We start from the raw sequence: 25287 nt of genomic DNA on the forward strand, positions 1-25287 counted from the left end.
GTCATGGAATGTCACTTACAGTATTTGACTCATTCTTGGAGAAACAATTGGGTATTGCTTGTCACTGCCCTAAGTCCACGTCTAGAGTTAGGAGGAAAAGCATCTTATCTTTCCCTATGTTACAAGAAAATATGTTGGCATGTTCCTTAGTGATACATGCCCTTAATACCAAACATTGTCTTGAGGGCAACAGAAAAGTGTGAAGTTTTGTACTTTAAAATATTCATATTAGTTTTCAAAATGCTTTTGATTCCTGTTCCTAGTGTACTGAAGTTTTTAACTTTAAAATTCACAGTCTGTGGACTGGTAAATCCATTAGCTTGAAATTATAATTGCTCATGACTTTATGTAAAGTTAAATTTCTGATCATGTTTATTTTTATTCCAAATTATGCTAAATACCGTTTATAATTCAGCTGGCTGGTATGAAGAAAATTAACTTGATCATAGCCAATCCAGCTCAAACAGTAATAATATAATCATAGTAATATAGTAATCTTTAACCTTGGATATTAGAATTAGAATTATACCAATAGAACAGCATGGAAGTAATTGTTAATTTAATTAATGTATCTACAAACTGGTGTTTTTTTAAATTTTAATGTCTTTACTCACTTTTCTGGTCTCCTGTTCACACTCTAAACATACTGTCTTTGTAGAGGCTAAATTATAACCCCTCAAAGAATAAGTCTTCCAAACTCTTTTGCAGTTTGCTTACATTTTTATATCCCTCCTTTTCTTGTCTAGAAATAGTGCTCGGTATATATTCAAATGATGTATATTCTTAAAACGTAGAAGTTTTTGTGACTTCCACATTTGCATACATAGTCAAAATACTTTCCCAGGGTTCTATATGGGGATTTTCTTACTTTTGATAGGTGGTCTTTATTGTTTTAACACCTATAATGTTGTCCTCATGTGTCATTTCATAAGCTGTTCTACTTTTTTCTGTAGAAAACTGTTTCTCCATACAACTGTTTTCTCCAGTTGTGATTGTTTTCCTGGGTGAATGGTTATTTCTCCTCTTCACGTGTTCCTGTACAAAGTTAACTAAATGTATTGATGTACTGGAAATAATTATGTGTTAATGGAGGACTTTTTAGTATATTGTTTCCTGTGGGGAAAAAATAGTTTGAAGCTTTATTCATTTGGATATTAGTTGTTTACCAAAAAATGAACTGAAGGGCCTAATTCAGTAAAGCATTTTGGCTTTTGGTCTTAATTAATTATAAATATATTGCATTATTTTGTCAAAGGAGACGCGTCCACTTTGTGTCAGCAGCAGTCAGGTACTAAATCCTCAAATATTTCAGTCTAAATGGTTCTTGAGAGTGCATATAGCTGTAAATTTCATGGGTTGTTTTAGAATATTTTAGAATCTAATAGTTCATTTGAGGAGTGATTTTCATACTCGTTTGATTAAATCTCATTCTGTATTTTAAGTACCTTCTTCTGTGATGAATGGGAACCAAATTGATCCAACCCTAACCTTTGTTTGTGACACAGCCTCCATGCCCAGTGAAGTCAAACAAGAACGTAAATCAGGGATTATTTGTAAAATGTTGCCAAGCTCATGCTGCCATATTTATAAATCAAAAGTTAAGTTTTGTAATTTAATTTTTTTTTTATAACCAAAGAACTATCTGCCAAGCACAAGTCATAGGTGCTTCAGATAGATTGGTGGTTATAAATTTTTGCTCCCCTTCTCTCTTTCTTAATATTAACTATGGAGACTTTCTTCTGGGGCTGTGGGGTGTTATTGGGCAGACTGTGATAACCTGCTTCCATCTGGCCTTTCTACAGGAGAAAAGGTGATGCAGGATGATGAGTTCACCTGTGACCTCTTCCGCTTCCTTCAGTTGCTTTGTGAAGGACACAATTCAGGTTTGTGGGCACGTTGCCAGTCAGCGAAGTCAAGGTGACGGTAACTGACGATAAAAGCCCTTAATTGTTGAAGGTTTGGCAGCCATCATGAAATATTATGAAAGGTGGAGTAGCTGCTAGACTGTACATGAAAGGAAAGTCTTCAAGTGGAATTAAGTTGCTAATTTTTTTAACAGCCCTAACTTTGTAGATAAGACAATGGTTTCCAAAACGATGGGTTTTGGATCTCGACCTACTAGCAAAGTTAAATTTACATAGGAAAATGTACATGGTTTATGACTTCTGGACATGAAAGATTCAGAGGAAGACGTAAGAGGAAGTTATATTAATCGTCCTTTGGCATGTTTATGCTTTCTGGTGCACACTGTTTCCCACTAATGTCAGTTAGAATTGTATGTGAATTTACAATGTACACAATACCTTTCTTGAAGAAATAATGTATCTTTTAAATATAAAAAACCACATTAAAATGCATAATTTAAGTGTATTTTTATCATTAAGTATATTTCCCTGTGTTCTCGCTGTCATTCTTGCGAATAAAAACCAAAAAAAAAGGATAGTTTTCCTTTTTAGGCATTAGACATATTTTTGACTTAATTATCAGGATCTGTATAATTTTTTGATGTAATTTAGCGTAACAAAATTTATTCTAAGTATAATTACATTGATGTGGATGTAATTTTAGTCATTAATAGATTAAAATAACACCAAGTTTTACAGGGGAAATATACAAACAAGGTTCTGGCTTCAGAAGTTCACTGGTATGTGATCTCTGCAATAAGATGCTAAAACTGTTGCAGTGGTTTATTGCAAAAAAAAAAAAAAGCCAACCCAAAAAGGAAGAGAAGAAAACCCAATCCATGCCTCTAACCTAAATTTTATAGATCATCTTAAATCAGAATTAATTTTCAGAAATAGTTTTAACACTTAAATTATTTCAAATTAAGCTTTTGTTTGAATTTTTAGATTTTCAGAATTACCTGAGAACTCAAACTGGTAACAACACAACTGTTAATATTATCATTTCTACTGTGGATTACTTATTGAGAGTTCAGGTAAGTAACTTATATACTAAGTAAGTACATGACAATAATGACTTACTTCTATGCAAGTTTTATTAGAGGAGCACATTTATTTGTCACCATATTTATTCTGGTCCCTGTAGCCCAAGCTAAAGAGAAAGGCTGAAATTCACTAGTGGTTGCAGTTCTTTAAGAATTGTTACTTTGTACTGGGAGAGTCAAAGGTGACATAAATGTGAAGGACTGGTTTCAGCCTTTATACGCAGGAGTGTGGTGGAGGCTGTTAACCAAGGAGAGCGGCAGGAGGCCGGTGCATGCTCAGGATGTCCATGAATACAGGTAGCCAGGTGTGGACTGAAACTACCCTGTGAGTGAGAAGAGTTTTGTATTGCCCAAGTTCAGTTTCAGCCAGCTGCTTTTTCATCCATATTCTGATTTAGGCTGAACACTGGCCGCTCTGTGCATGAATGCTCATGGGCTGGCATGGAGTGAAGCATAAGAACAGCACATTTTCTAAAGAAGGAAAAAGAAGGCAAAAAGAAAAAAAAAAACCTGCAGAAGGCTAGATTAAAAACCTTTTCATTCATGTATTTTGAATTATCTGCAAAATCCTTTTAATATGAAAACATTTCATTGTCACAACCCAATAGAAAGTAATGAAAAAAATCTACTTTGTTTCCAGACTGAAGCATGTGAATGGTATGAAAACAATATTTTGTGATAAATGTTCATAATTTTTACCTATAATTCTCTTCTTTCTGAAAACCACTTCATGTGATAATATATTTTGTTGAGTTTTTAAAAAATTACTTATCTAGTTAAGTTCCTTTTAGCCATTCATTTATTTGCTCAGAGAATTCCAGACTTTGAAAATTCTTTTTCTTTTTTTGTTTACGCTGCTGCTGCTATCAACATTGCTTTCTATCTTTACGCATTCTGTAGAGGTTGTAGAGACAGTGCAATGATTTTCATTCCATTGCTTACTTGGTTGAAACTTTAAGCCTTTGGGGAAGATGGAGAGAGGAATCATGCACACAAAGCAACATTTTCTCCCGCTATTGACTAGGTGTCAAGCACGCAGTATAAAGAGACATTGTTTAATGGAAAGCGTGCAGCATGGCAGTACTACTGAGCACTCCATTTCAGAATGCAGGCAGTTGTATTTCTAAGAGCAGATACCAACTCATCGAATTTTTAATTTATTTTATTTTGAGGTTTGCTGTGGGGTTTTTAAGTTACTTCTTTCCTTGTATTTGTTTTCTTACTGATTCCCTTGAGATGAAACTACAATTCTTGAAGTAGTACTTGAGAATTGCTGGGTGATTCATTTAAAGTATTTATACACTAAATAATTTTCAGAACTAGAACTGTCTAATACTGTTTTTCTTATATTGGTGAATATCCTGTTAGAGCCAGTTTGGCCACACAATCTCTTTGTGCTTCTCACAACTGTTTTTTCTTTAGGAATCCATTAGTGATTTCTATTGGTATTATTCTGGGAAGGATGTTATTGATGAACAAGGACAACGAAATTTTTCCAAAGCCATCCAGGTTGCAAAACAAGTTTTCAATACTCTCACGGAGTATATCCAGGTAAATTAATTTCATTAGAATGTTATAAACTTGAAATAAAATTCGTCACACATTTGGCATGAAGATATAAAGTACCTAGATATAAAATAGAAATATAATATAGAGGCATTTTTTGTTCAGCATTATTTTAATGAATTTGCTTATGTAGAAAGCAAAATATTCAAATATATATACCTGTCACTACTCTTTGCAATCTTATAAATATATTAAAATTTAAAATTATTAAATTAATAGTCATCTATGTAAGATAGTAGAGTTTTGTTCTAAATTTTGATTAGACTGCAGCAGTGTTCCCCACTTCAAAGCCTTTACCTTTAATCCACTGAGAAAACTAATTTCAGTGCAGATCATAGTTGCTGTTTAGTCAATATAACATTAGTATTTTGTGTCAGGAATAAGGTTAAGGCATCAATGCTATGTTCGAAATGGTGAATTCACACTTTCTGTTTGAGAATGGTAGAGATGCACTTGAGGTGGACTCAGCAGTAAATGAGATTGGGATCAGTTCTGTCAAAATAAAAATATAGCAGTTCTTCCAGGATATCTAAAGAATTTAGTGTCATTTAGTTCTGCATTAATTGCTTGTGTAAATCAGCTGACAATATTAGAATTTGATTCTACATATAATAAGCAAGTTAGAGAGGACCTCATTACACTGTTAGGTGTCTAGTAAATTGTTTTCATTCAGATGAAAATAATTATGATGAAAATAATTATTATAAAAATAGTATGTTATAGTTCATGAGGATGAAATGTGGTAGAGTAGGACTGAATAAAAATGAGAAGAGGCAGCGTGTATGAATGTGTGTAAATATATTTAATGTATACATATTTCTCAAATCACAGGTAGTGTTTTTACCTGGTAGAGATTTTATTTGTTATCCTTTGAAGCTTCAAAAGCCCTTGTGTTCCTGTTTTCCAGAAGTCAGAATTTTCTCTAAGTATTTTTTAGCACTGTGTTCTACAATATACTGGGGAAAAAAAATCAGGAGACTGATTCTCTAATCCCTTATGTGAATTTTGCATTAACCTTCTATAAGGTTATTCCTAATTTATGGAACTACATAGCAAAGAAACAGCTTGAATATTTGTACCCCTTTAGTATTTATTGTTTAAAGTTACAAGGAGAGACACACTTTGAGGTTAGTATATTAGTATATTGAGATTTGGCCAAAACAGACAGAATGGATATTAAAAGTAGGCGTTGTTTACAGTCAGTGGTGTTATTAAATACATAATTCTAGATAGATTTAATTTTTTGAAAATTAAAGCAATTTCTAAAGGACAGCCCCAAGTTATGCACTTACCTATCTTTCTTCCTGTTTTTGTTGAATTTCTTGCAAACAAACTTTGGTTTTCTTTTTTTTTTTTCTTTTTTTTTGTTGTTGTTGTTGTTGCCTAAACAATAGGGTCCGTGTACTGGGAATCAGCAAAGTCTGGCACACAGCAGACTCTGGGATGCTGTAGTTGGTTTCCTTCATGTGTTTGCCCACATGCAGATGAAGCTGTCTCAGGTATATTTTTGTTTTACTTTTTCCTTTATAAGTCACTAGCATTTTTGTAAAAGAGAAAAAAACATATTAATATGTTTGAGTCATTAATAGCAACAGTTAGAAAAATAAAAGGCAGAAGTGATAGACTACATTAAAATTGAGGGAGTAAACTACAAAACTAGTGGGTGTGAATAGCACGTCTGTAATTGGATTACTGGCCACAGGTACAAAGCAGGGTAGATGAAACTGCAAAGCATATCACTGATATTCAGAAAGAACTCTTGGTTCCGATCTTTTGTACCAAAATTCTCTCACAGTGTTTTCTGCAGTTTCCTTCTATGCAGGACTCATCATGTTCATTGATGGCTCCTGCACTGAGCCCTAGTTCATCATTATTGAACCCTAGTTCAACACGTGTCTGCATCTAAGCTTTTCTCACTCTTAGTAGAGAGTAGTCAGACCTTATAATGGGTGAATTTCTTTCAGATGTGAGTATTCATTTCATAAGCTGTAGAAATAGTGGAGCGGACTGGCACAGACAGTACTTCAGGGTGTGAAAACTTTTCATTTTCAGTGCATTTTTCACCTTCTTAACTTTTTAAAAGAATCACACATCTTAATTGAATGCAGTGATTCTAATTTTTTTACATAATTTGACATTTTCAGAGAAAAATGTCATATGCTTGTAAAAGTGTTAGTTACTGTTAAGAAATACAGCTCTGAAGGCTCTGAGATTTTAGATTTCAGTATTTAGCTCCAAAGGTGTCCATGTAAGTATTATTTGCATAAATTAAAGTAGTCTTGCTCAGATTGTTATTCTCCCTGCCCTTGGAACTTTATGGATGAAAGTAGGCTGCTTGCTTACACTTGTGGACTTTGGGCTACAGGTATGTGTTTCATTCTTTATGGCTAAATAGAAGACTTCTTCCCACAAATGGCGTATTTTGACAAACAGTCAAACCTGTTTTTCAAGAGAAATGCACTGAATTTCTACTAAAGTGCATTTAAAGGTGCCTGTAGATACTGTTCCGGTTTTGAAACATCTTTGTTATTTTAAGAATTTTTAAATAGTCAATATTTGGGTAGGCCATGGTGAAGGCTATTGTGCTTTCTTCCTGTTCCACTAAAGCTAACTTGAAAGAGGTATTTAAGCAGTTACTTACAGTGAGTCAAACACATGGTAGCTATGTGTGGATTATGAAATACAATGTGGCTATGGGCAATATTTGCTTTTACAGTAATGACAAGTTTATAGTCTCAGCTGTGCCCAGAGTGGCTTCACAGCATCTTTCGATCAGTGAATCTAGAAAATAATGATACTCATCCTTCCTCTTCAAAGATAGCCCAGCTGCTTTACACAACAAGATCCACCAAGGTCTGTGGAGTTATTTGTGGTGTTCTGTCCAGTCTACTCCACAGTCAGTCTACAGTCTGTACAGTCTACTCTACAGTCTACTCCAAGTGTATCACTCCAAATGCATCACTGTAAATAGTGATGCTGTCTTCCTCTTGCTTGCAGATCAAGCTTTTGGCTTTTGGAAACTCCTTATGAGGGCCAGCAGGAAATACCAGAATAGACAGCGGCTCTTTTGCTTGTTTATATTGATTACAAGAATATATTTTTAAGTATTAAAAAATGCCCTAGGGTACAGTACCGTGTCCCGCAGCCGTAGGGAGGAGGAAAGATCCAGCAGGCAGGAATTGTGCAGCAAGATTGATTTATTTAATTATTTTAAGAACTCTTTATAGACTTTTTTCTTCATAGTCTAATTGGACAAAGGATCAGCCACCCCTTGGGGTGATTGGCTAAAATCCTAAAACATCCATTGTCAAAATATTTTTCTACTGTACCATAAACAAGGCTTCTCAAGGTTGCAGGTGTTTGGTTGTTTACATAACTCTGCTACCTCTTCTGTGAGAGAGAAAAGTCTCTCACAGACTTAGAAAATAGCAAGAAAATCCTTGCTAGCAGCATTTTTGTATCTACAAATAAGCTTTTCATATTCTGTTGAAATACCGGTTTTCAAAAGTGTTGAGTGTGGCCAAGTAGAGTTATAAGGAATTGCCCTATGGCTTTTGTCTGTAAGAAGGGCCTGCCTAGGCTAAATAATTGGGTTTTGTTCTCAATCATGAGTTTCCAGAGCACTTTGGAGAACATGTGAAGCAAGATTTTAATAGGACCAAAACAAAATCACTCTTTTCTTTAGGCTTTGAGGTATTTTTTTTGCATTTTAATTCTCTATCTTGTACCAGGAAGCAATAATATGATAATGGTAATACTTCTTAAAAAACATCCCTAAGGCAGAAAAAGAAAGTACAATTTTCAATCCAAATGAACAAAAATATCTGGGTTGCAAACAACTTTTTTTAGTTAAAATTTTGTAATGAAAACTTACAGGGCAAATCAATTAAAAATCTTAATATTTCCAAATTACGTGGTTTTCAGTCCAAGATCCAAATTGTCATTGTTGAAGGTGGAGTGGGTGCTTTAGACAAAGTTTATTATAAAAACATTTTCTTTGAGTCTGAAGAACAGAAAGAATTCCTTTTTGTATTTAAGCTCCTTCACAGAAAGGGATTTAAATGAAGATAAATCCTTCCTTAGCTTCAGATTTTGTTAACAGTTTAAATTTAAGGAATTACAGAGGTGTGATTAAATCACTATTCTGCAAGTTTTAATGGTGGCAGATCAGATAAATTTATAAAAGATGAGTTACTTATTACAACAAATGAACAGACAGATCTTAACCAGAATTACTTACTACACATTATAAAAGCTAAAAGCCCTGGTCAATTATAAAATCAAAGTGCACTATATGGAAGCAGTTCTGTTAAAACAATTATATGCAAGCTAGCAAAAGAAACATTACTAAGAGGTTGATGAATCTCACTCCTTTTTGTGGAGTACTTCTTCCTCTTTCCCTCAATCCCTGAGAAGTAACTGTGGAGAGGTGTCCCAGATCCACTGGAGAAACTCCATATACTTCAAGTTTGTGGAAGAATCTAACTGTATGAAAGTGGCCTGGATTTTAATAGCATAAAGAAGTTGGCTGGCAGTCCTATGCCTCTAGGTCAGTTTAGCAGCTTATCAGTCAAGTCTGGCTTCAAAGGGACAGATGTGTGTTTGAAGATGGTAAGCCAGGCTGGTCTGTTAGCATATTCAACACTAAGAAATACCGCTATGGTGCCACCAGTAGCTCACCAGAGATGACTTGCATTGCTTTGTCTCCTGACTGGGTTCCAGGCCAAGCAGATAAGCTTTATCGAAATTCTTTTAAGGCAAAGCATCCTGCCAAGCCATAAAGTACCTTGAGTTTGTTGTGCCACTTACTGAAATCCAGCAGTGCTCAAGTATTTGTTATCAATGGCATGATGCAACAGTGTATCACTGAGGAAGAAATTAATAAATCTATCCAGATAGACTCCAGGCAAGTGGCATAGTAAACTTGATAAACCCAATGAGATAAGAGATAGCTAAGAAATCAATTTAATGTATGTCTAAGGATTTACTAATGGAACTTTATTAATAAATACTTCAAAATTTTATTTCAACTTTTCTTTCTCCCTCCAAAAATTCAGTAGCCTATAATGAAATGACTCATTTTGAATCATGTTATAGTTTGAGCTCTATGTGCTACTGTTTTTACAATTTTCTATAGCTGTTTACACCAGAACTTGTTTACACCAAAAGCAACAATATTTTAGCTGACATGAAACATCACAGAAGCATAATCTGTGAGCTTGACATACCCTGTTATTGCTTTAAATCTTCTATCATGTTCAGTTTTGTCTTTATTAAATTACTCTTTCTAAACAGGTGATTGTGTATGAAGTTAAGCAATTAAATATATTTTCACTATATTATCATTTTCGACACTTCTAGCTTCTTAATTTCTAAGTCTGCTTTTTACAAGGTGAAATATGCATGCACATAAATAAATGCTACAGAAATCAATATATCATTTATATACTGTGTTTGTTATTTAGGATTCCAGCCAAATTGAACTACTGAAGGAATTAATGGACCTTCAGAAAGATATGGTTGTCATGCTGCTGTCTATGCTGGAAGGTAGTAAAAATTCGAAATCTCTTTCACAGTTGTTCTAGCAAAGGTTTTACCTTTGTGATTTTCTTATTTTGAGAAATAATGCTCTACTTTTCTTTGTGTTTTTAATTTTCATGTCTCGGTTGTGACAAGACCTTTTAGGTCTGAGAGTGAATGGGAGATTTAGGTAGTGTTGTTGACATGGGTTATATTAATTCTGAGTGCCAGAACTTTATAAAAGCCAGGGCTAGCAGAAGTTTTACTTTTTTTCCATGAACTTGACTTATCTTTTGGGTTTACACGAAAAGGTTTTTTACTACTTAAGTTGAAATCCTGAGTTCTAGGGACAAAACAATTTATCAGTCATTTTATTAACACCCTTAATATATTGCATTGATTTTAGTAGTGATCTTATCCATAAAGAACGGGCTTGATTCTGCTACTGACTATGTTCAAGGTCCTGAAATTATGATTCCCCAGAGAATGCAGTCATTGCCAAGAAATACCCTTACTATTGCTTTAGCTACTTTACGGTTTTGTATTAGAGCTTCTAGTGCTAGACCAACTAGACATACACACAGATGATCCAAAGATCTTTTCTTCCTTTTGGCTTCTTACATGCATCCTACCACATTCTCTTGTGAGAACTTGGAGGGCAGAAAATGCAGCACAGATTGCAGTGTAGCATGCACTGCCACGGCTACTGCTTCGCTCCTAGAAGGTTACTGAGAAGCAAAGTAAATTCTTAGTACTGTAGACTGTGCTCCGTGAGGAGCCTACTGAGCTTCTCATCTGGTTGATGTGACACTAGTTCTGTCTGTGTTGCTCTATAGTGAAATTTATAATATGCTGCCCCACTTTTGGTACTGTATTAAGTGTATGATCTCTCTCTACAGGCCTTGTTAATCCTTCCTGCAATGGCAAATACTCAGTCACATGTTTTTTCCAAGTTTTAGGGCAGAGTTAGTAGTAGAAGATTCCAGATTTCAGAGCTACCCTTCTCATGTGTGTTATCCAATAGTTTATCATTCTTACCCTTTGATTATTTCATTAATCATTATAATACACTTTTCTTTGCCAAAACATTTGCTGACATAATTTTCTCTAATATCATGTCATCACCTCTAGGTAATGTTGTGAATGGAACTATTGGAAAGCAGATGGTTGATATGCTTGTGGAATCGTCGAACAATGTGGAGATGATTCTGAAGTTTTTTGATATGTTCTTAAAATTGAAAGATTTGACTTCCTCTGATGCATTCAAAGAATATGATCCTGATGGTAAAGGGATAATTTCAAAGAGGGATTTTCACAGGGCAATGGAAAGCCATAAGCACTACACTCAGTCGGAAACGGAGTTTCTGCTGTCATGTGCTGAAACAGATGAGAATGAGACTTTGGACTATGAGGAGTTTGTGAAACGATTTCATGAGCCTGCAAAAGACATTGGTTTCAATGTTGCTGTTCTCCTGACCAACCTGTCAGAACACATGCCCCATGATACACGCTTGCAAACTTTCCTTGAGCTCTCAGAGAGTGTGCTGAATTACTTTCAGCCTTTCCTTGGACGAATAGAAATTATGGGCAGTGCAAAGCGCATTGAACGAGTTTATTTTGAAATAAGTGAGTCAAGTCGGACTCAGTGGGAAAAACCTCAGGTAAAAGAGTCAAAGAGACAGTTTATATTTGATGTTGTAAATGAAGGTGGGGAGAAAGAAAAGATGGAGCTTTTTGTTAACTTCTGTGAGGATACCATCTTTGAAATGCAACTGGCTGCCCAGATCTCTGAGTCAGATCTGAACGAAAGGTCAGCTAATAAAGAGGAGAATGAGAAAGATAATTCTGAGGAAGAAGATCCTAGAATGGGTTTCTTTTCTCTTGTTACCATGAAGTCAGCTTTAGTAGCTCTCAAGTACAATTTAATGACTCTTATGAAAATGCTCAGCATGAAGAGTCTAAAGAAACAAATGAAAAAAGTGAAGAAAATGACCATGAAGGACATGGTCATGGCTTTGTTTTCTTCCTACTGGAGCATTTTGATGGGCTTACTACATTTTGCTTGTAGTGTTGTCCGGGGCTTTTTTCGCATCATATGCAGTTTGCTGCTTGGAGGTAGCCTAGTAGAAGGAGCCAAGAAAATCAAGGTGGCTGAACTGTTGGCTAATATGCCAGATCCCACTCAGGATGAGGTGCGTGGGGAAGAAGAAGAAGGGGAGAGGAAGCCAACAGAAACTGCATTGCCTGCAGAAGACTTGACGGATCTGCAGACTTTAACAGAAGAAAGTGATCTACTCTCAGATATATTTGGTTTGGATTTGAAACGAGAAGGTGGACAGTATAAATTGATCCCTCACAATCCAAATGCTGGTTTGAGTGATTTACTAAGCACTCCCTCCTTAGCACCAATGCCTGAAGTACAGGAAAAAATCCAGGTAATTGTATCTTTTATTTCTGATATATAGTTCTCTCTTTCATATATTAAATATAGTCTTGACGTAATGCTTGTATCTTTGTTTTTCTGGGTTTTCTGACTTTTTAAGAAACCACGTATAATTACTAGTGTTTACTCTTTCTGATATCATAAACTTGAATTTCCACAGCCTTCTCTAAGTACATGGTGTTTTGAATTGCTTTTAATTCAGTGTTAAATTGCCTCTCTTTATTAATGTAAATTGAATTATCATCTTTTATCAGGTTTTCAGTTGTTTAACAAAAAAAAAGAAAGAAACAAACCCAACAGTCTGCATTCTGGATATTCTTTTGACTAACTCTGTACTGTATAATACTGTTTAGACACAGTTTTAAACCTTATTTTCTGTAGGAGAAGGTGAAAGAAGATGAAAAGGAAGAGAAAGAAGAAACAAAATCAGAACCTGAAAAAGCTGAGTATGTATTACTTTAACCTCTGATCCTACAAAAAAAAGGGTTTGTTTCACTGAAAAAAAAACCTAGGCTGATTTTTACTTCTTTGCCTTTAATTTTCTGTCCATTCACATTCCAATTAGGTTGTTTTTTTTTTTTTTTTAACAATCCTCATCATCTGTGCACATTTGCAAGGATGCCATGTAATAAGCACCACTCTGATTCTGTGCATGTCCCTCTTCCCAGAAGTGTCCTTTGTAATGTTCATTTAATTTATTTTAGAATGCGCTTGATTGATTAATTTTTTTCTTGGCAAAACTGAAAGCTAGAAGAAAATCTCTTGGAAACTTTGTAAGAGCACCTGGGTTCCAGAGACCTGGTATCCATCAGCAACTGAATCTGCTTTACCTTCTCCCATTTGCTGTGACATGTTTTGAGTTATTTGCGTTTTGCAAAACCTTAACATTTCAGTATAATTTTAATGAATTACAGAGTACTCTCGCATCTTTATGAAGAGATTTGATCAATGATCATTTAAACACTTTTAGGAGACATTAAAATCCAATGTTAATGCCATTAGCTCAGAATAAAAATAGTGGAAAGAAAAATATAGTGCTTGGTTTTAACCAGTAAAAACTATGGATCTCTATTTCTGTATTTTATGGCTCCTGATACATGTACATTTTTGTGTACAGTGTCTGTAGCTGATTTATCACTGTCAGAATTCTAAGAGGATGCCTTAGTCTCAGACTCGTATTGCTCTTCTGGGATGACAAGCACTTGTCTGTGACAAAAACTCTTCTTCCTAATCAGTGCAGCAGATTTCTAACTTGGCCAGTATAACTTTGTGAGGGAGAGTCTTCCTGACTTTTGAAGGTCACTTCACTGTTGATTGCTCTGCTTGACTGCGTGAGTTGCAGTAATACCTGTATTCTCTGTGAGGAGTGCAGTGCCTGGCACTATAAGCTTCCATGAAGCTACTCCTAACATGGCAAACTTGGAAGTGAAAGTTTATGAAATGTGTCCTAGGAAGAGGAGCGGCTTTGGACATCAGTTATTCTGTTTGTAGATAGGTACTGAGAAATTAATAATGTAGCTTAGAAGTTGCCTCTCACTCTGGTTTGGCTTCAAGTGGACTTCTGTGATCTTTTCATCTCTCATGCTGACAGGTCAAATTAACTTCTGAGATAATTCACAGTTCTTTAGATCATGTGTTTGAAGAAGGCAGCCCACGAACTCTAACTTGCCCTAATGAGACAGCATGGTGATACCCACACACCAGATGCTGACAAATTCTTACTTCATCCCCTCCTGGAGTGGGTACTTATGAGTTCATGAGATGGGCAGAAATGCAGAAATTAAAACTTGAGGTTTGACTTGTATGCAAGAATGAAAGTTTTCTGCAACCTTTGTGGGAACTAGATTGTTTAAGTGCAAGAGATTGGAGGGGAGCACTTAGACATATAGGCACTGATGCAGTCATAGAGCTGTCAGCTTACAGACATTTTATCACTGCAAGAATTAGCTGTACTGCTATGAAGACCCTTGCTAATAAGGTTGGCAGATTCTTGATTACCTGCTTGTACCAGCTAGCATTCCCACTTCAAGGTGCCAAACCAGTAAGTTTATCTGTAGCCTTAACCAGACTGTCACCCTTGCCAGCACTTTGGACTGAAGACGGATATTTGTCATGTACATGAACTGCATGAGTCATGGCTACTTGAGCCTCATTAACAGATCATCTTGAAATTAATTAATCACAATGTGATTTTAATTTAGCAATTTTATTAATTTGACATATTATTTTTCCTTCCTTTGTATCCTAAGAGGAGAAGATGGAGAAAAAGAAGAGAAAACCAAGGAAGACAAGGGGAAACAGAAATTAAGACAACTGCATACGCACAGATATGGAGAACCAGAAGTTCAGGAATCTGTTTTCTGGAAGAATATCATTGCATACCAGCAGAAGCTTCTTGTAAGCTGTTCTCTAGCTTTTGTGTTCAGCTGCTGGCAGAGACATGTACCACCATATTCTAACAATGTAAAGACAAATAGCATCTGCTTCACCACATTTTTCTATCCACCATTGTCCATAAAATTGACATGAAGCAAAGGTTTAATGGTAATGTTAGAGAAAAGAAACACACAAATAACTTAGTATATACCACATATTAATTCTTAGGAAGACAATTGTTGTCCCAAGCCTAGACTTTCAGAGATGCCTGTGCATCACTGGAAAACATCCATGCATTTTTCTGTGAGTAAAATTCCTGAGTTTTTACAGCAGCTAGTGAGCTAGTAGGGTTTCTCCTTCCTTGAGAGACAACTTCAGGAAATTACAAGCTCACCTACAAAAAGAATCAACTAAGATATGATGCTTAACCTGAAGTGAATAAGAAAAGATGTTACAGATTTTTTTTTTGTGAAATAGCAAGTTAATATTTGTCAAGTTTTTCAAAACCCGTAGAAAATAAGACTTACTGAAAATGTAAAACTGCATCTGAGAGTCTCTCAGTAAAATATCAGATAATATTTGCTCCAGAACTGCTTAAAATCCATGTTTTTATTAGCTAGGAGATTCCATTCATATTCTCTGAGGCTAGGATGAAATGCAAAGCAAAAAGAAATATACTCTAACTATGTATATAGTATATTATTGTGTAGGGATGGCCTACTTCTAACAAGAGTAACATAGCGAAACTACAAAACCACAGTCAAAATCTTATTAGGAAATTAAGAGTTTAAATCTGGCTTTTGAACTGAGATACATTTTTAGGGTAGTCACATTGCAATCATGTGAATTTTGCTTAATTTTTTTCTAATAGTCTCCTTTTATATTTCACTAATAGTCATCTATGATTAGGGCTGAAAAAATGGAATTCCTGTAGGAGACTTAAAGCATTTAAAATGTGTGCTGTAAACATTTGTGAGTTGTCAGGAAGGAGAAGGATACATTTCTGCAGTCCTTTTTATAGCGTCATAATGTCAGAAAAGCTTGCACGGTACTCAGGTCACACATGAATTGTTACCGACCTTGTAAAAATGCAGTTGATTTTGGAATAAAAAATATTTTAAATAAACTTATATGCAGAGTTTTTTATTTTTTGGTAAAAGTAGCAACTTGCCATATGTATGAATATTGAGCTGCAGGGAAGATAGAGACTTCTGTATTGTTAATCCATTACTCTTACATTGTGATGTCTCTGTGTTGTCTCCAAGTGTATTGAGAGGACAATGAAAAAGACATAAGAGGCAATTAGAAATCCTTCATCCTTTATGCATGGAGTGAAAAGAAAGCTCCTTTATCCATTATTGCACGTGTAGAGTAGGATAGAACTTGTACATCACCCAAAATGTTTGTTGGTTTGGATTTTTTTTTCTAATTCTGTGAAAAAGTTCAGAAAAAACTCCCACAAACTCCCCTCTCAGCAGCAATTTACTAATGTTGGTTGAATCTTTATTAGGCAAAGTATATTTATGTTCTGTTCTCTTTTCAGAATTATTTTGCACGAAACTTTTACAACATGAGGATGTTGGCATTATTTGTTGCTTTTGCCATCAACTTTATCCTGCTTTTCTATAAGGTAAATTTCTCAAAATACTGCTTTTTAGATTGCACACTGGAAAACGTCTGGGTTTTGTAGACAATATGCTATGGTAAAACTGCCTAACCTAACAGATTAAATACCTACTTCATTCTACCACTTCAGAAATCTAACATGGTGACAGCTGAACATTTGTGTCAAGTAAGAATAGACTTCCAGTACACAAATAGCTATTTACAGAGCATTATGCTGGGACAAAGGCAGCAGGCTGAAAGGCATACCTGTGCCTCAGATGCTCCATTTCCCAGTACAGTGAACCAGCCAAGCTGAGCCTTCATAGGTAACTTAAACTAATCCATGTCATTTGAGATGTTTTCTTGTGCCATTATGCTCTCCTGAGAGGGTGTGTACTGCAAGGAGTCACATCATCTTAAGCTGCCTAGAATATCACTGATTTTGTCAAGGCTTTTAGTATCATTAATGCAACTCTAGAGTCTTTGGACTCAAATCAGTTTCTGGCAGAGCCCTGATGATAAAGACTACGTGCAGGTTTGTCAGGGGTTTCTTCTAAGAGGGCTGTGCCCTTTCTTGAATTTGAGGTGATAAAATTCATCATGGACCAAATTTGGTAACATGGACAGATAGTGGAAAAAAAAGAAAAGAAAAAGCACACTATTACAGACTGGTGTAACAAGACGAAAAGATTTTGCCGAGATATTCTTTGTGGACATTTTTATGTAAAAAAAATTCTTTCTTTACAGTGATGTTGTTCTTGATATCGTTCTTTCCAGCTATACTACTTAGCTTGTAGTATTGTAAAGCTCTTGTCAAAGGAATACAGCTGCAATATTAAGTGTTTTAAACAGGTCTCCACATCTGCTGTGCCAGAAGAAAAGGAACTTCCTGTGGTATCTGATGGTGAAAGTACCAAGTTGAACATTCTGGAAAGTGATGATGAGAGGGTCATTGCAGTGCATTATGTCCTGGAAGAAAGCAGTGGCTACATGGAGCCTACACTGCGGATTTTGGCCATCCTACACACAGTCATCTCATTCTTCTGCATCATAGGCTATTATTGTTTGAAAGTAAGGAAAAGAACTTTTTTTCTAGGTCTAAACTTTTTTATCTGTCAAGTGGTATAAATTAGAACAAAGTCAACCTGCTTAAGCAGGTTGGGGCACCGTGTAAAGAAATACTATTTTGTTAGTGTAATGTACCCAGAAAGTGTGTGTTAGGTGATGTGTGCATTCAGGAAGTTGTAGGCCAGAGTCTGATTTGCTGTCAGCCAGACAGTCATGGCAGTAACCTGATTCAGAAGCTGCTTGTGACTGTGGAAGACAAGGTGTGAACACACATGACCAGAGGGAGGTAGACGACAGTATCTGCATTCCTAGTCTGTCACCTAGGTCGTTTGAAAAGAATGCAGCATTTTGGACTACTGCTTCTGCATATTGTGACTGTACAAAATGCCTGCTTTTCATACAAACACTCTGCTGGTAGTGTTCTGGCAGGAGCCTAAGCATCTTTTAGAAGATCTCTGTTAGGGATGTGAAAACTAAAGATGGCAAAACTTCCATTGACAAAATGTTGGTTTAAAAAAATCAAATGTCATAAATCTCTGGAGCTGGGAGAAGTGTATCTGAGATGTACTTCCCCCATCTTTACACTCTTCCAGGGCAAAAGCTTTATGTCGAAGTGCAGAATAGTGTTAAATTAAATGGACCCTTGCTATGACCCAGCTGCTCATTTGTGCTTTTAATATTTTTATTAAGGTCTTATATGGTCCTTAATATTTTTCTTTTCCTCTTTTAATGGCTAATAATTTGTTCTATGCTAAAAGACACAATCTGCATTTGTAGTTCAAGGAAATTTTCATCATACTATTGCATTTAGTGTTGGTTTTAATCTCTACCTTAAGTATCCCTGCAGGTCAATAAATACTGAAACATTTTTTTGTTGCACTGGTTGCCATACAGCACAAAAGCTTACATTTCTGGCTTTTGAGATGTTTTCTTCTCCCACCTCATATGTTTTCATTTGTTCCTACCATGAATTTTTATGCTACATCTTTTTTTTGAACATTTTTTCTCTGACTGGGAGGGAAAAGCATTGTTATCAATATTTATTGTAATCAATTGCCTTCTTTCCAATTCTGAAACCAAAATATGGTCCAATGGTAGTTTCAGTCTCTATTTTGGAGATTTTTAAATCCAAAATCTTCTGAACTGCAGGCCTATGTCTCATAGGTTTGCTTCTGGATATTGCTGAGCATGAAATCCATTACATTTTTCCTTATTACTGTTTCACTATACTCATGTCCACACAACTACTATCACAGTCAAGGTGGGTGATGCAAGGTGGATGCATTTTCGGGACCTGTGAAATAGTTCCAGGAAAGAGTACAGTTTACTTTTTTTTGGTAAGAGATTTCTTAGGAAAATCCACTGAACTTGAACCACTGTTTACATCTGGCTTCTTGAAATGTACTTTTGAAATCATCCAGCTGATGAAAGAGAATTGTAGGTAAAGCCTGGCTAGGTGTCTCAGCTGCTGACAATTCTTTTTTTATTGCTTACAGTCTTTGCTCTCTGCAGTGAAACACTGTTTCTCACTGTGAAACCTCAAAAATTCTTCAACAAATAAAAGGAGCCTCTAACATTTCTGGGTATCAAAATGAAATCCAAAAATGTGGTCCCAAGTTAATAGTTTGGAACTAGAATTTCTATGAATTAAAAAAAAAAAATTTAGCTCTCTTTCACTTGACTACCTCTAATTCTTTCATAGCACTGAAAAACTGTTTTTATTTGAAGGATCCCTCTTCAGGGGTTTTGGCCATCTTTTTACAACTGTTTGGTACACTATAGTTGTTAAGACTTTTAATTTTTTAAGTACTATTTTTGCTTTATTCAGTTTTGATGCTTAATTTTTCATAACAACCAGCTTTTCTTAAAGTTTGCAGACATATCAGTGCATTTTAAATAATTCTTGTATTTTTTTTTTTCAACTGCAGGTTCCACTGGTTATTTTTAAGAGAGAAAAGGAAGTGGCAAGGAAATTGGAATTTGATGGGCTCTATATAACTGAGCAGCCATCAGAAGATGATATTAAGGGACAGTGGGATAGACTTGTAATCAACACACAGTGAGTTTTTACTTGCTCTGTCTCATTATAGCCTTGCAAGTAATTGTTCTTCTATTTCCACAATTATATACTTATCATCCATCTTGTCTGAAATAAACAATTTTTAGGAATATATTTCTAGCAAGGATATACAAAACTTTCAGGCACCTGCGAGGCTAATGTTTATTCTCATTTTTACTGTTACTATACATTACTATACTTATACATTCCCAGATTTTTGCTTTAAAATTAATTCTCTTCATAAAAGAAAAAAAAAATGCAATGAGTTTGTTTTGACAAGCACAATGATGATGATTGTGGATTGCTCTCAGTTCAAGAGTGAGCTTTGCTTTGCATCACCTATTTAAAGTTCCATCTCTCTGCCTGGTGGGACTGTGTGTGGGATGGATGTAGCTGCTCTAGAACTCTTGTCTGCAGGCATTGGCTCTGCTGTGCTTCTTAAGCCACGTTTAAATGGTAGGCTGAACACCATCTGGCAACTTGCACTCCAGAGGGTTCACAAGTGACTAACTGGTGATAGCCGCCACACAGAGACTCATAGAAACAAAATTGGTATATATATGTCTAAAATTTAATCTTGTTTATCTGTATTTTTCAGGTCTTTTCCAAATAACTATTGGGACAAGTTTGTGAAAAGAAAGGTGAGGCTTATTTTTAAAAAGATAAATGAAGTTAAAATAAAATTTTAATGCATATTTCTTTCCATGTTTGGAGGAATGTGGACCACACTTCTTTGAAATAAAACTTTGATTCAATGTAGATTTCCATATTTACAATATTAAAATACACAGAATTCCTTACCTCATTCTTACAACTACTTTTGAGTGGTTTGGATAGTTTTTTGTTCAAACTTTTTCTACGTATAGCTTTTTGTATAAAACAGTAATTCAAATACATTCATGAAATTACATGACGAATTTTGTGTGTGCTTATATGTATAATGCAAATTATGTAAAATGTTTTGTCTGTGTGCATTTATGTATTTGCCTCTATATGCAAAGAATGGTGTCCCTCACTCAATAGAAGGTTAAAAAGTTATTAATAAGAAGACCCCCCCCCCCCCCCCCCTTTTGGCCCTTTTGACCACTTGTCCCTTTTGTCCCTCTCTATTTCCCGTAGTTTTTCCTCCCCAAGTCACCTAAATCCATCCCTTTCTCCATCTTTGCTTTCTCCCTGTAACATCCAATAACATCCCATTTATGGGATGCATAGTGCATGCATCCCTTGGCAGTAATCCTCTTAGTCTGACAGGTGATCTGGAAAGTTATTACCAGTGACTCATCTTGATGGGTTTCAGATTTGGACACTGGGTCTGAGGCTCTCCTGGAACTGCCCTGGGAGGGACCAGGCAGAGCATCTATTCACTGTGAATCCATAGTTTGGGTTCCTGCCTGCCACTGTGCCACTGTAGTCCTCTGGGCTCGAGGAAATGGGCCTTTAATGGGCTGATGGACTTGGGACTAGCTGGGCAAGGTATTCTTTGTACTCTCCCCCAACCGTTGTGTCTCTGGGCTCCTTTGTGGGTGTGCAGGTGAGCTTTTATTGCATTAGCTAACGACCTCTCTCTCAAAAATAGTCCTCTCTAAGCAGGGACTGCAAAAGCTCATTTCTTACAAATGCTATTTTAAATGTTTCCTCAGCTTGCTCTTAAGAAATAAATCAAATGTTTGTACAATAGCTTACAGCAAAAATAATCTTTTTAGTGTGTTTGGTACAATTGCAAAAGAGGATGCACATGTTGTTGGATCAGATTTACCCCTTCTTCACACTTCAATGCCAATCTTGTATCATACTATTGGAAACATGTCTTTTTTAATGCTCTTAGCTCTTCTGCTTTGTAACAATCTTAGGTCAATCTGACAAAAAATTCCTTTGAATTGTGTATTCATTTTGCTGTGGGAAATGTTTTTTTCATATTTTAAGTTGTTATATACAGATTTCTACCTGTCTGTCTAAGCAAAGGGGAAGCAGTAGCTCTCACAGAGTACTCAAAAAAGAAAATAAAATTCTACAGTGCTTCTGTCAATGTAGTTGATCAAGGAAAGCTCAAATCAAAAGGGAAAGGAGTATGGTTTTAAGTTGTGTGGAAGATTTGGTACTTTAGCTTTGGCTGAGGAACTGTGCTGTATGATTTAAGTGCCTTCAAATATACTGGTTTGCAAAGAATGTCTTCTTTTATATATATTTGTATTTTAATCCCCAGTCTACAGAATAATCCAGTTGTGAAGCACTGTTTTCAGGCTTGTTACAAAAAAGGCCTGTCTCTAAAAATCTGCAGAAGTATCAATAAATATTTAAAGTATTTCCTATTAGAAAACTGGCAAAATACCACCTCACCTGTAGGAGTCACTGAGTTATGATCTTGTTGTAGACAATTTTGTATTTCTTTGACTATTCTTTTAAAATGAGAAGAGACAGAAAATATTTAGGAAGGAGCTGTGTGTTTAGTCAGAATGAGAGCAAATAAAAGTTTATTTCCATAAAAATTACTAACAAAACATGTTAAATTTTGTAAGAAAGAGATAAGGGGTAGTTTGAATTCACTGAAAATGATATTTAGCCATAACTGTATGTTCAAGATCTTGTGATCACTATGTCATCCATAGTCATGAAGCACTGTTTTAAGGCTGCTTGTATGTTAAACCTCCTGTCTCCAGATCCAGGCTAAATAACAGCTGGTCTACCCAACTGATGAATATTTTTGAATATTCCTTCTAACTTTAGGTAATGGATAAATATGGTGAGTTCTATGGCCGGGACAGAATCAGTGAGTTACTAGGAATGGACAAAGCTGCTCTTGATTTTAGTGATGCTCGAGAAAAGAAGAAACCAAAGAAGGATAGCTCCTTTTCTGCTGTGTAAGCATTTGCCTACAGTTTGTTTGTGATTGGGGTTCTTTTGTTTGTTTCTGTTTCTATTTTGTTGGGGTGTTTTGTAAGTTAAAATCAAGCATTCAAGGTTTGTCATTCAGACAGAACATTTGTTGCTCATTTATATAAATCTGCATAAGATAAATCAATTCTTATGTTGAATGATATAGTAAATTTATTTAATTATAGACAATGCATATGCAGGACTTCTGTTTTTTTATGTATGAAGATTTAGTTTAGTGCACAGATGCTTGAATACATCACATCCCCACTGTTTTCGTAGTGTCAGTACAACTGGGCTGGAATCTCCCTTTCAAGTTCTCAGTTCAGCTTTGCAGGAAAGAATGGGCAAAAATGGCAAAGGTGTATTCTGATTGTAAAGAAATGATGGAATAAATTTAAGTGCTAGTGACCAGTAAAATCTAGGAATTGGATGATTAATCTTCATATCCTTTTTATAATTTGTTTTCCCTAAGCTATACATTTGTTTATCATTTGAGAGACAGAAATAAGGAAAAGCCCCTAGACATTCAGAGTAGTAAATTCTCCTTTGTAGGGCAGCGGCATGCTCAGTGTTTTTAAAGAACTGCAAAAATGTTTTTTTTAGTTCTGCATTATAAAAAAGCTATTCAACTAGATAGAACATATTTTAACAAATGGAATTTTAATGCTACAGAGATTCTAATGTAAGGGTTTATTTAAAGCTTTCTTTAAAAGCAACATTGTATCCATGGGTTTGCAAGGATTATGAAAAGTAGGCAGTGGGACTACTGGTGGATTAGAATTCCATTGAGGCAAGAGCTGATTTTGTAAGGAAGACTCTTTTATCCATCTTTATAAAAGATGGATATTAATAAACCAGGAGTCTGCCTGAACAATGAATCAGGTGCAGTGTTAAGGCTCAAGGACTCTTTGGCATTTCAGTGCTAAATAAAATTTAATATTGTGGCAGAAGTACTTCCCAGAATGATTCTTACATCCTGTTTTGCTCCTGCTGGATTATAGTAGAACCCATGCTTGAGTTTAGGAAAAAAAATTCCTACTTTTATTATTGGTATAAAAACAAAATAAAACTACTTTCCCTTCCCTGTGTGCTCATGACTAATATGAGGGGAAAAAAATTTAAATAATGTATTCGTGAGTAATCTCGAAAAAACAGACCAGAATGAAGCAATTGGAGAAGGCTGATGAAATATTTATTTTAAGAATCATGTCTGAAGGATGCCTGTTTTTTTTTTTAACATCTCTAATATCTTCTCCATGTTATGTACAGTTAGAAAAATTTTATGACCTCATCCATCTTTCCTGTTCTCCTTGAAGGAATAATTCCATACTCATAACAGATTAATATGTTGTGGGAAAATAAAAAACAATAAAAAAAAAATTTACAGAATCAATCACTTCAGGAAGGTACATTTATCCACTTTTTAACATTTTCAAAAATGAATACTAATGAAGCTACTAAAACTTACACATATTGCAGATTCAAAATTTGGAATATATTTATATCTCCCAGTGAAGGGAGAGGTGGGAAAAGCATTGGAGTTGAACCCTTATTTCAGTACTTTGGGAAGAAAATAGAAAATGGTGTGACCTGGTACAGGTTGCAGCTCTGGTGCTGCTGCTCCTGCCTGTGCCAGGAGGAGGTGGCTCAGGCTGAGGCCAGACCGGATCTCTGTGTTTCTCACAACACAGAAGGGAAGAGCAGCGTGTAGCATTTTCATTCGTAATGCAAGTGAACAGGTCTCCTTGACCCCTACTCCTACTTTTTCTCTCCCTTTCCTTTGGAAAATAGCCTGGGATTTGCATCTGTCTTTTTGCAAGGGACTTAAAGCACTCTACTTGCAGGTGACCATGCTTTTTCAAAAGCTTCTGCCTGTCTCAGTGATATACTTCATTAAAAGAATTTGCATTGTACTGACTCTTGAAGAGCCATACAGCTCATGGGTGCAGTCTTGTATAAAGTGTATTTCTTTATATGTATAAATATTTTAGTATTTAAATGATTATTTAAATATGTTGCAAGATTATTTAAATATATCCAACTAAGAAGGATGATGCAGCTGGAGCTCTACTGTAGAATTTTGCTCTACTGTTAGGAGCTCTACTGTTAAATTTTGCACATTGAGACTGGGGCAGTGGTGCTGTTTTTCCATTGAATTAGTTTCTTCTTTTGGGTGTTAAACCAGATGCATCATGGATGTAGTATATTTGAGAGAATAATATGGAAGACACAAACATGAAAGTTAATTTTCAGAGGTGCCATCATTAGTATTACTTCCCTGTCCCTTTGCCTTTCTAACTGCTTTTTTTTCTGTGATCGTTAGTTTAGTCGGAGTCAATAGAAGAGGCAGATAAGGCTCAAGCATCTGCAGCAAACAGTGACATAAGGCTAATTTGAAAAATAAACAGGGCTTCTGTCAAATGCTCACATGGTAGAGAATTCTTTCACTTTCAAGAATAGAAAAAATGTAAATAATTTTCTACTGGAAGATCTGAAATTTTTACAGGTTGGTGAGAAGTTAAACCGTATCATAAATGTGAAAGGTACAAACACTGAGTGCAGTTGGCCTCAGAATATGAAAGCATTTAAAAGGCCTTACTCTTCCTTGTCATGAGAAACAATCTAGGTTTCCAAAAGATTCTCTTGCGGGTAACCCATTTTTAGTAATGTAGTATCTCGGAGAACAGGATTGTTCCTGGAAAACTAGCAGGCTTTTTCCTCAAGTGTCAGTCTGTCTCTTGCCCATAATGGCTACTGAAAAAGTAAGGAATTTTACTTGCAGTAGTTTTTACACCTGAATTCTCAAGATTTGTACTTGCTATGGTGACA

General features: G+C 35.6%; 1 protein-coding gene across 5 annotated transcripts in view; it reads left to right on the plus strand.

Moving 5' to 3' along the window:
• Window positions 1–25287, plus strand: part of RYR2 (ryanodine receptor 2) — a 392986-nt gene that overhangs the window by 350160 nt on the left and 17539 nt on the right. For all 5 annotated transcript variants that reach the window (XM_069010345.1, XM_069010346.1, XM_069010347.1 and 2 more), the window contains 13 exons: window positions 1803–1883; window positions 2850–2938; window positions 4370–4498; window positions 5908–6012; window positions 9979–10060; window positions 11165–12468; window positions 12858–12922; window positions 14726–14873; window positions 16396–16482; window positions 17310–17528; window positions 19454–19584; window positions 20183–20225; window positions 22309–22442. In XM_069010345.1, the coding sequence (XP_068866446.1) occupies window positions 1803–1883; window positions 2850–2938; window positions 4370–4498; window positions 5908–6012; window positions 9979–10060; window positions 11165–12468; window positions 12858–12922; window positions 14726–14873; window positions 16396–16482; window positions 17310–17528; window positions 19454–19584; window positions 20183–20225; window positions 22309–22442 (2617 nt within the window). The remainder of the gene's footprint in view (window positions 1–1802; window positions 1884–2849; window positions 2939–4369; window positions 4499–5907; window positions 6013–9978; window positions 10061–11164; window positions 12469–12857; window positions 12923–14725; window positions 14874–16395; window positions 16483–17309; window positions 17529–19453; window positions 19585–20182; window positions 20226–22308; window positions 22443–25287) is intronic.

The sequence above is a fragment of the Aphelocoma coerulescens genome, chromosome 3 (genome assembly GCF_041296385.1).
Source record: "Aphelocoma coerulescens isolate FSJ_1873_10779 chromosome 3, UR_Acoe_1.0, whole genome shotgun sequence".
Taxonomy (NCBI): domain Eukaryota; kingdom Metazoa; phylum Chordata; class Aves; order Passeriformes; family Corvidae; genus Aphelocoma; species Aphelocoma coerulescens.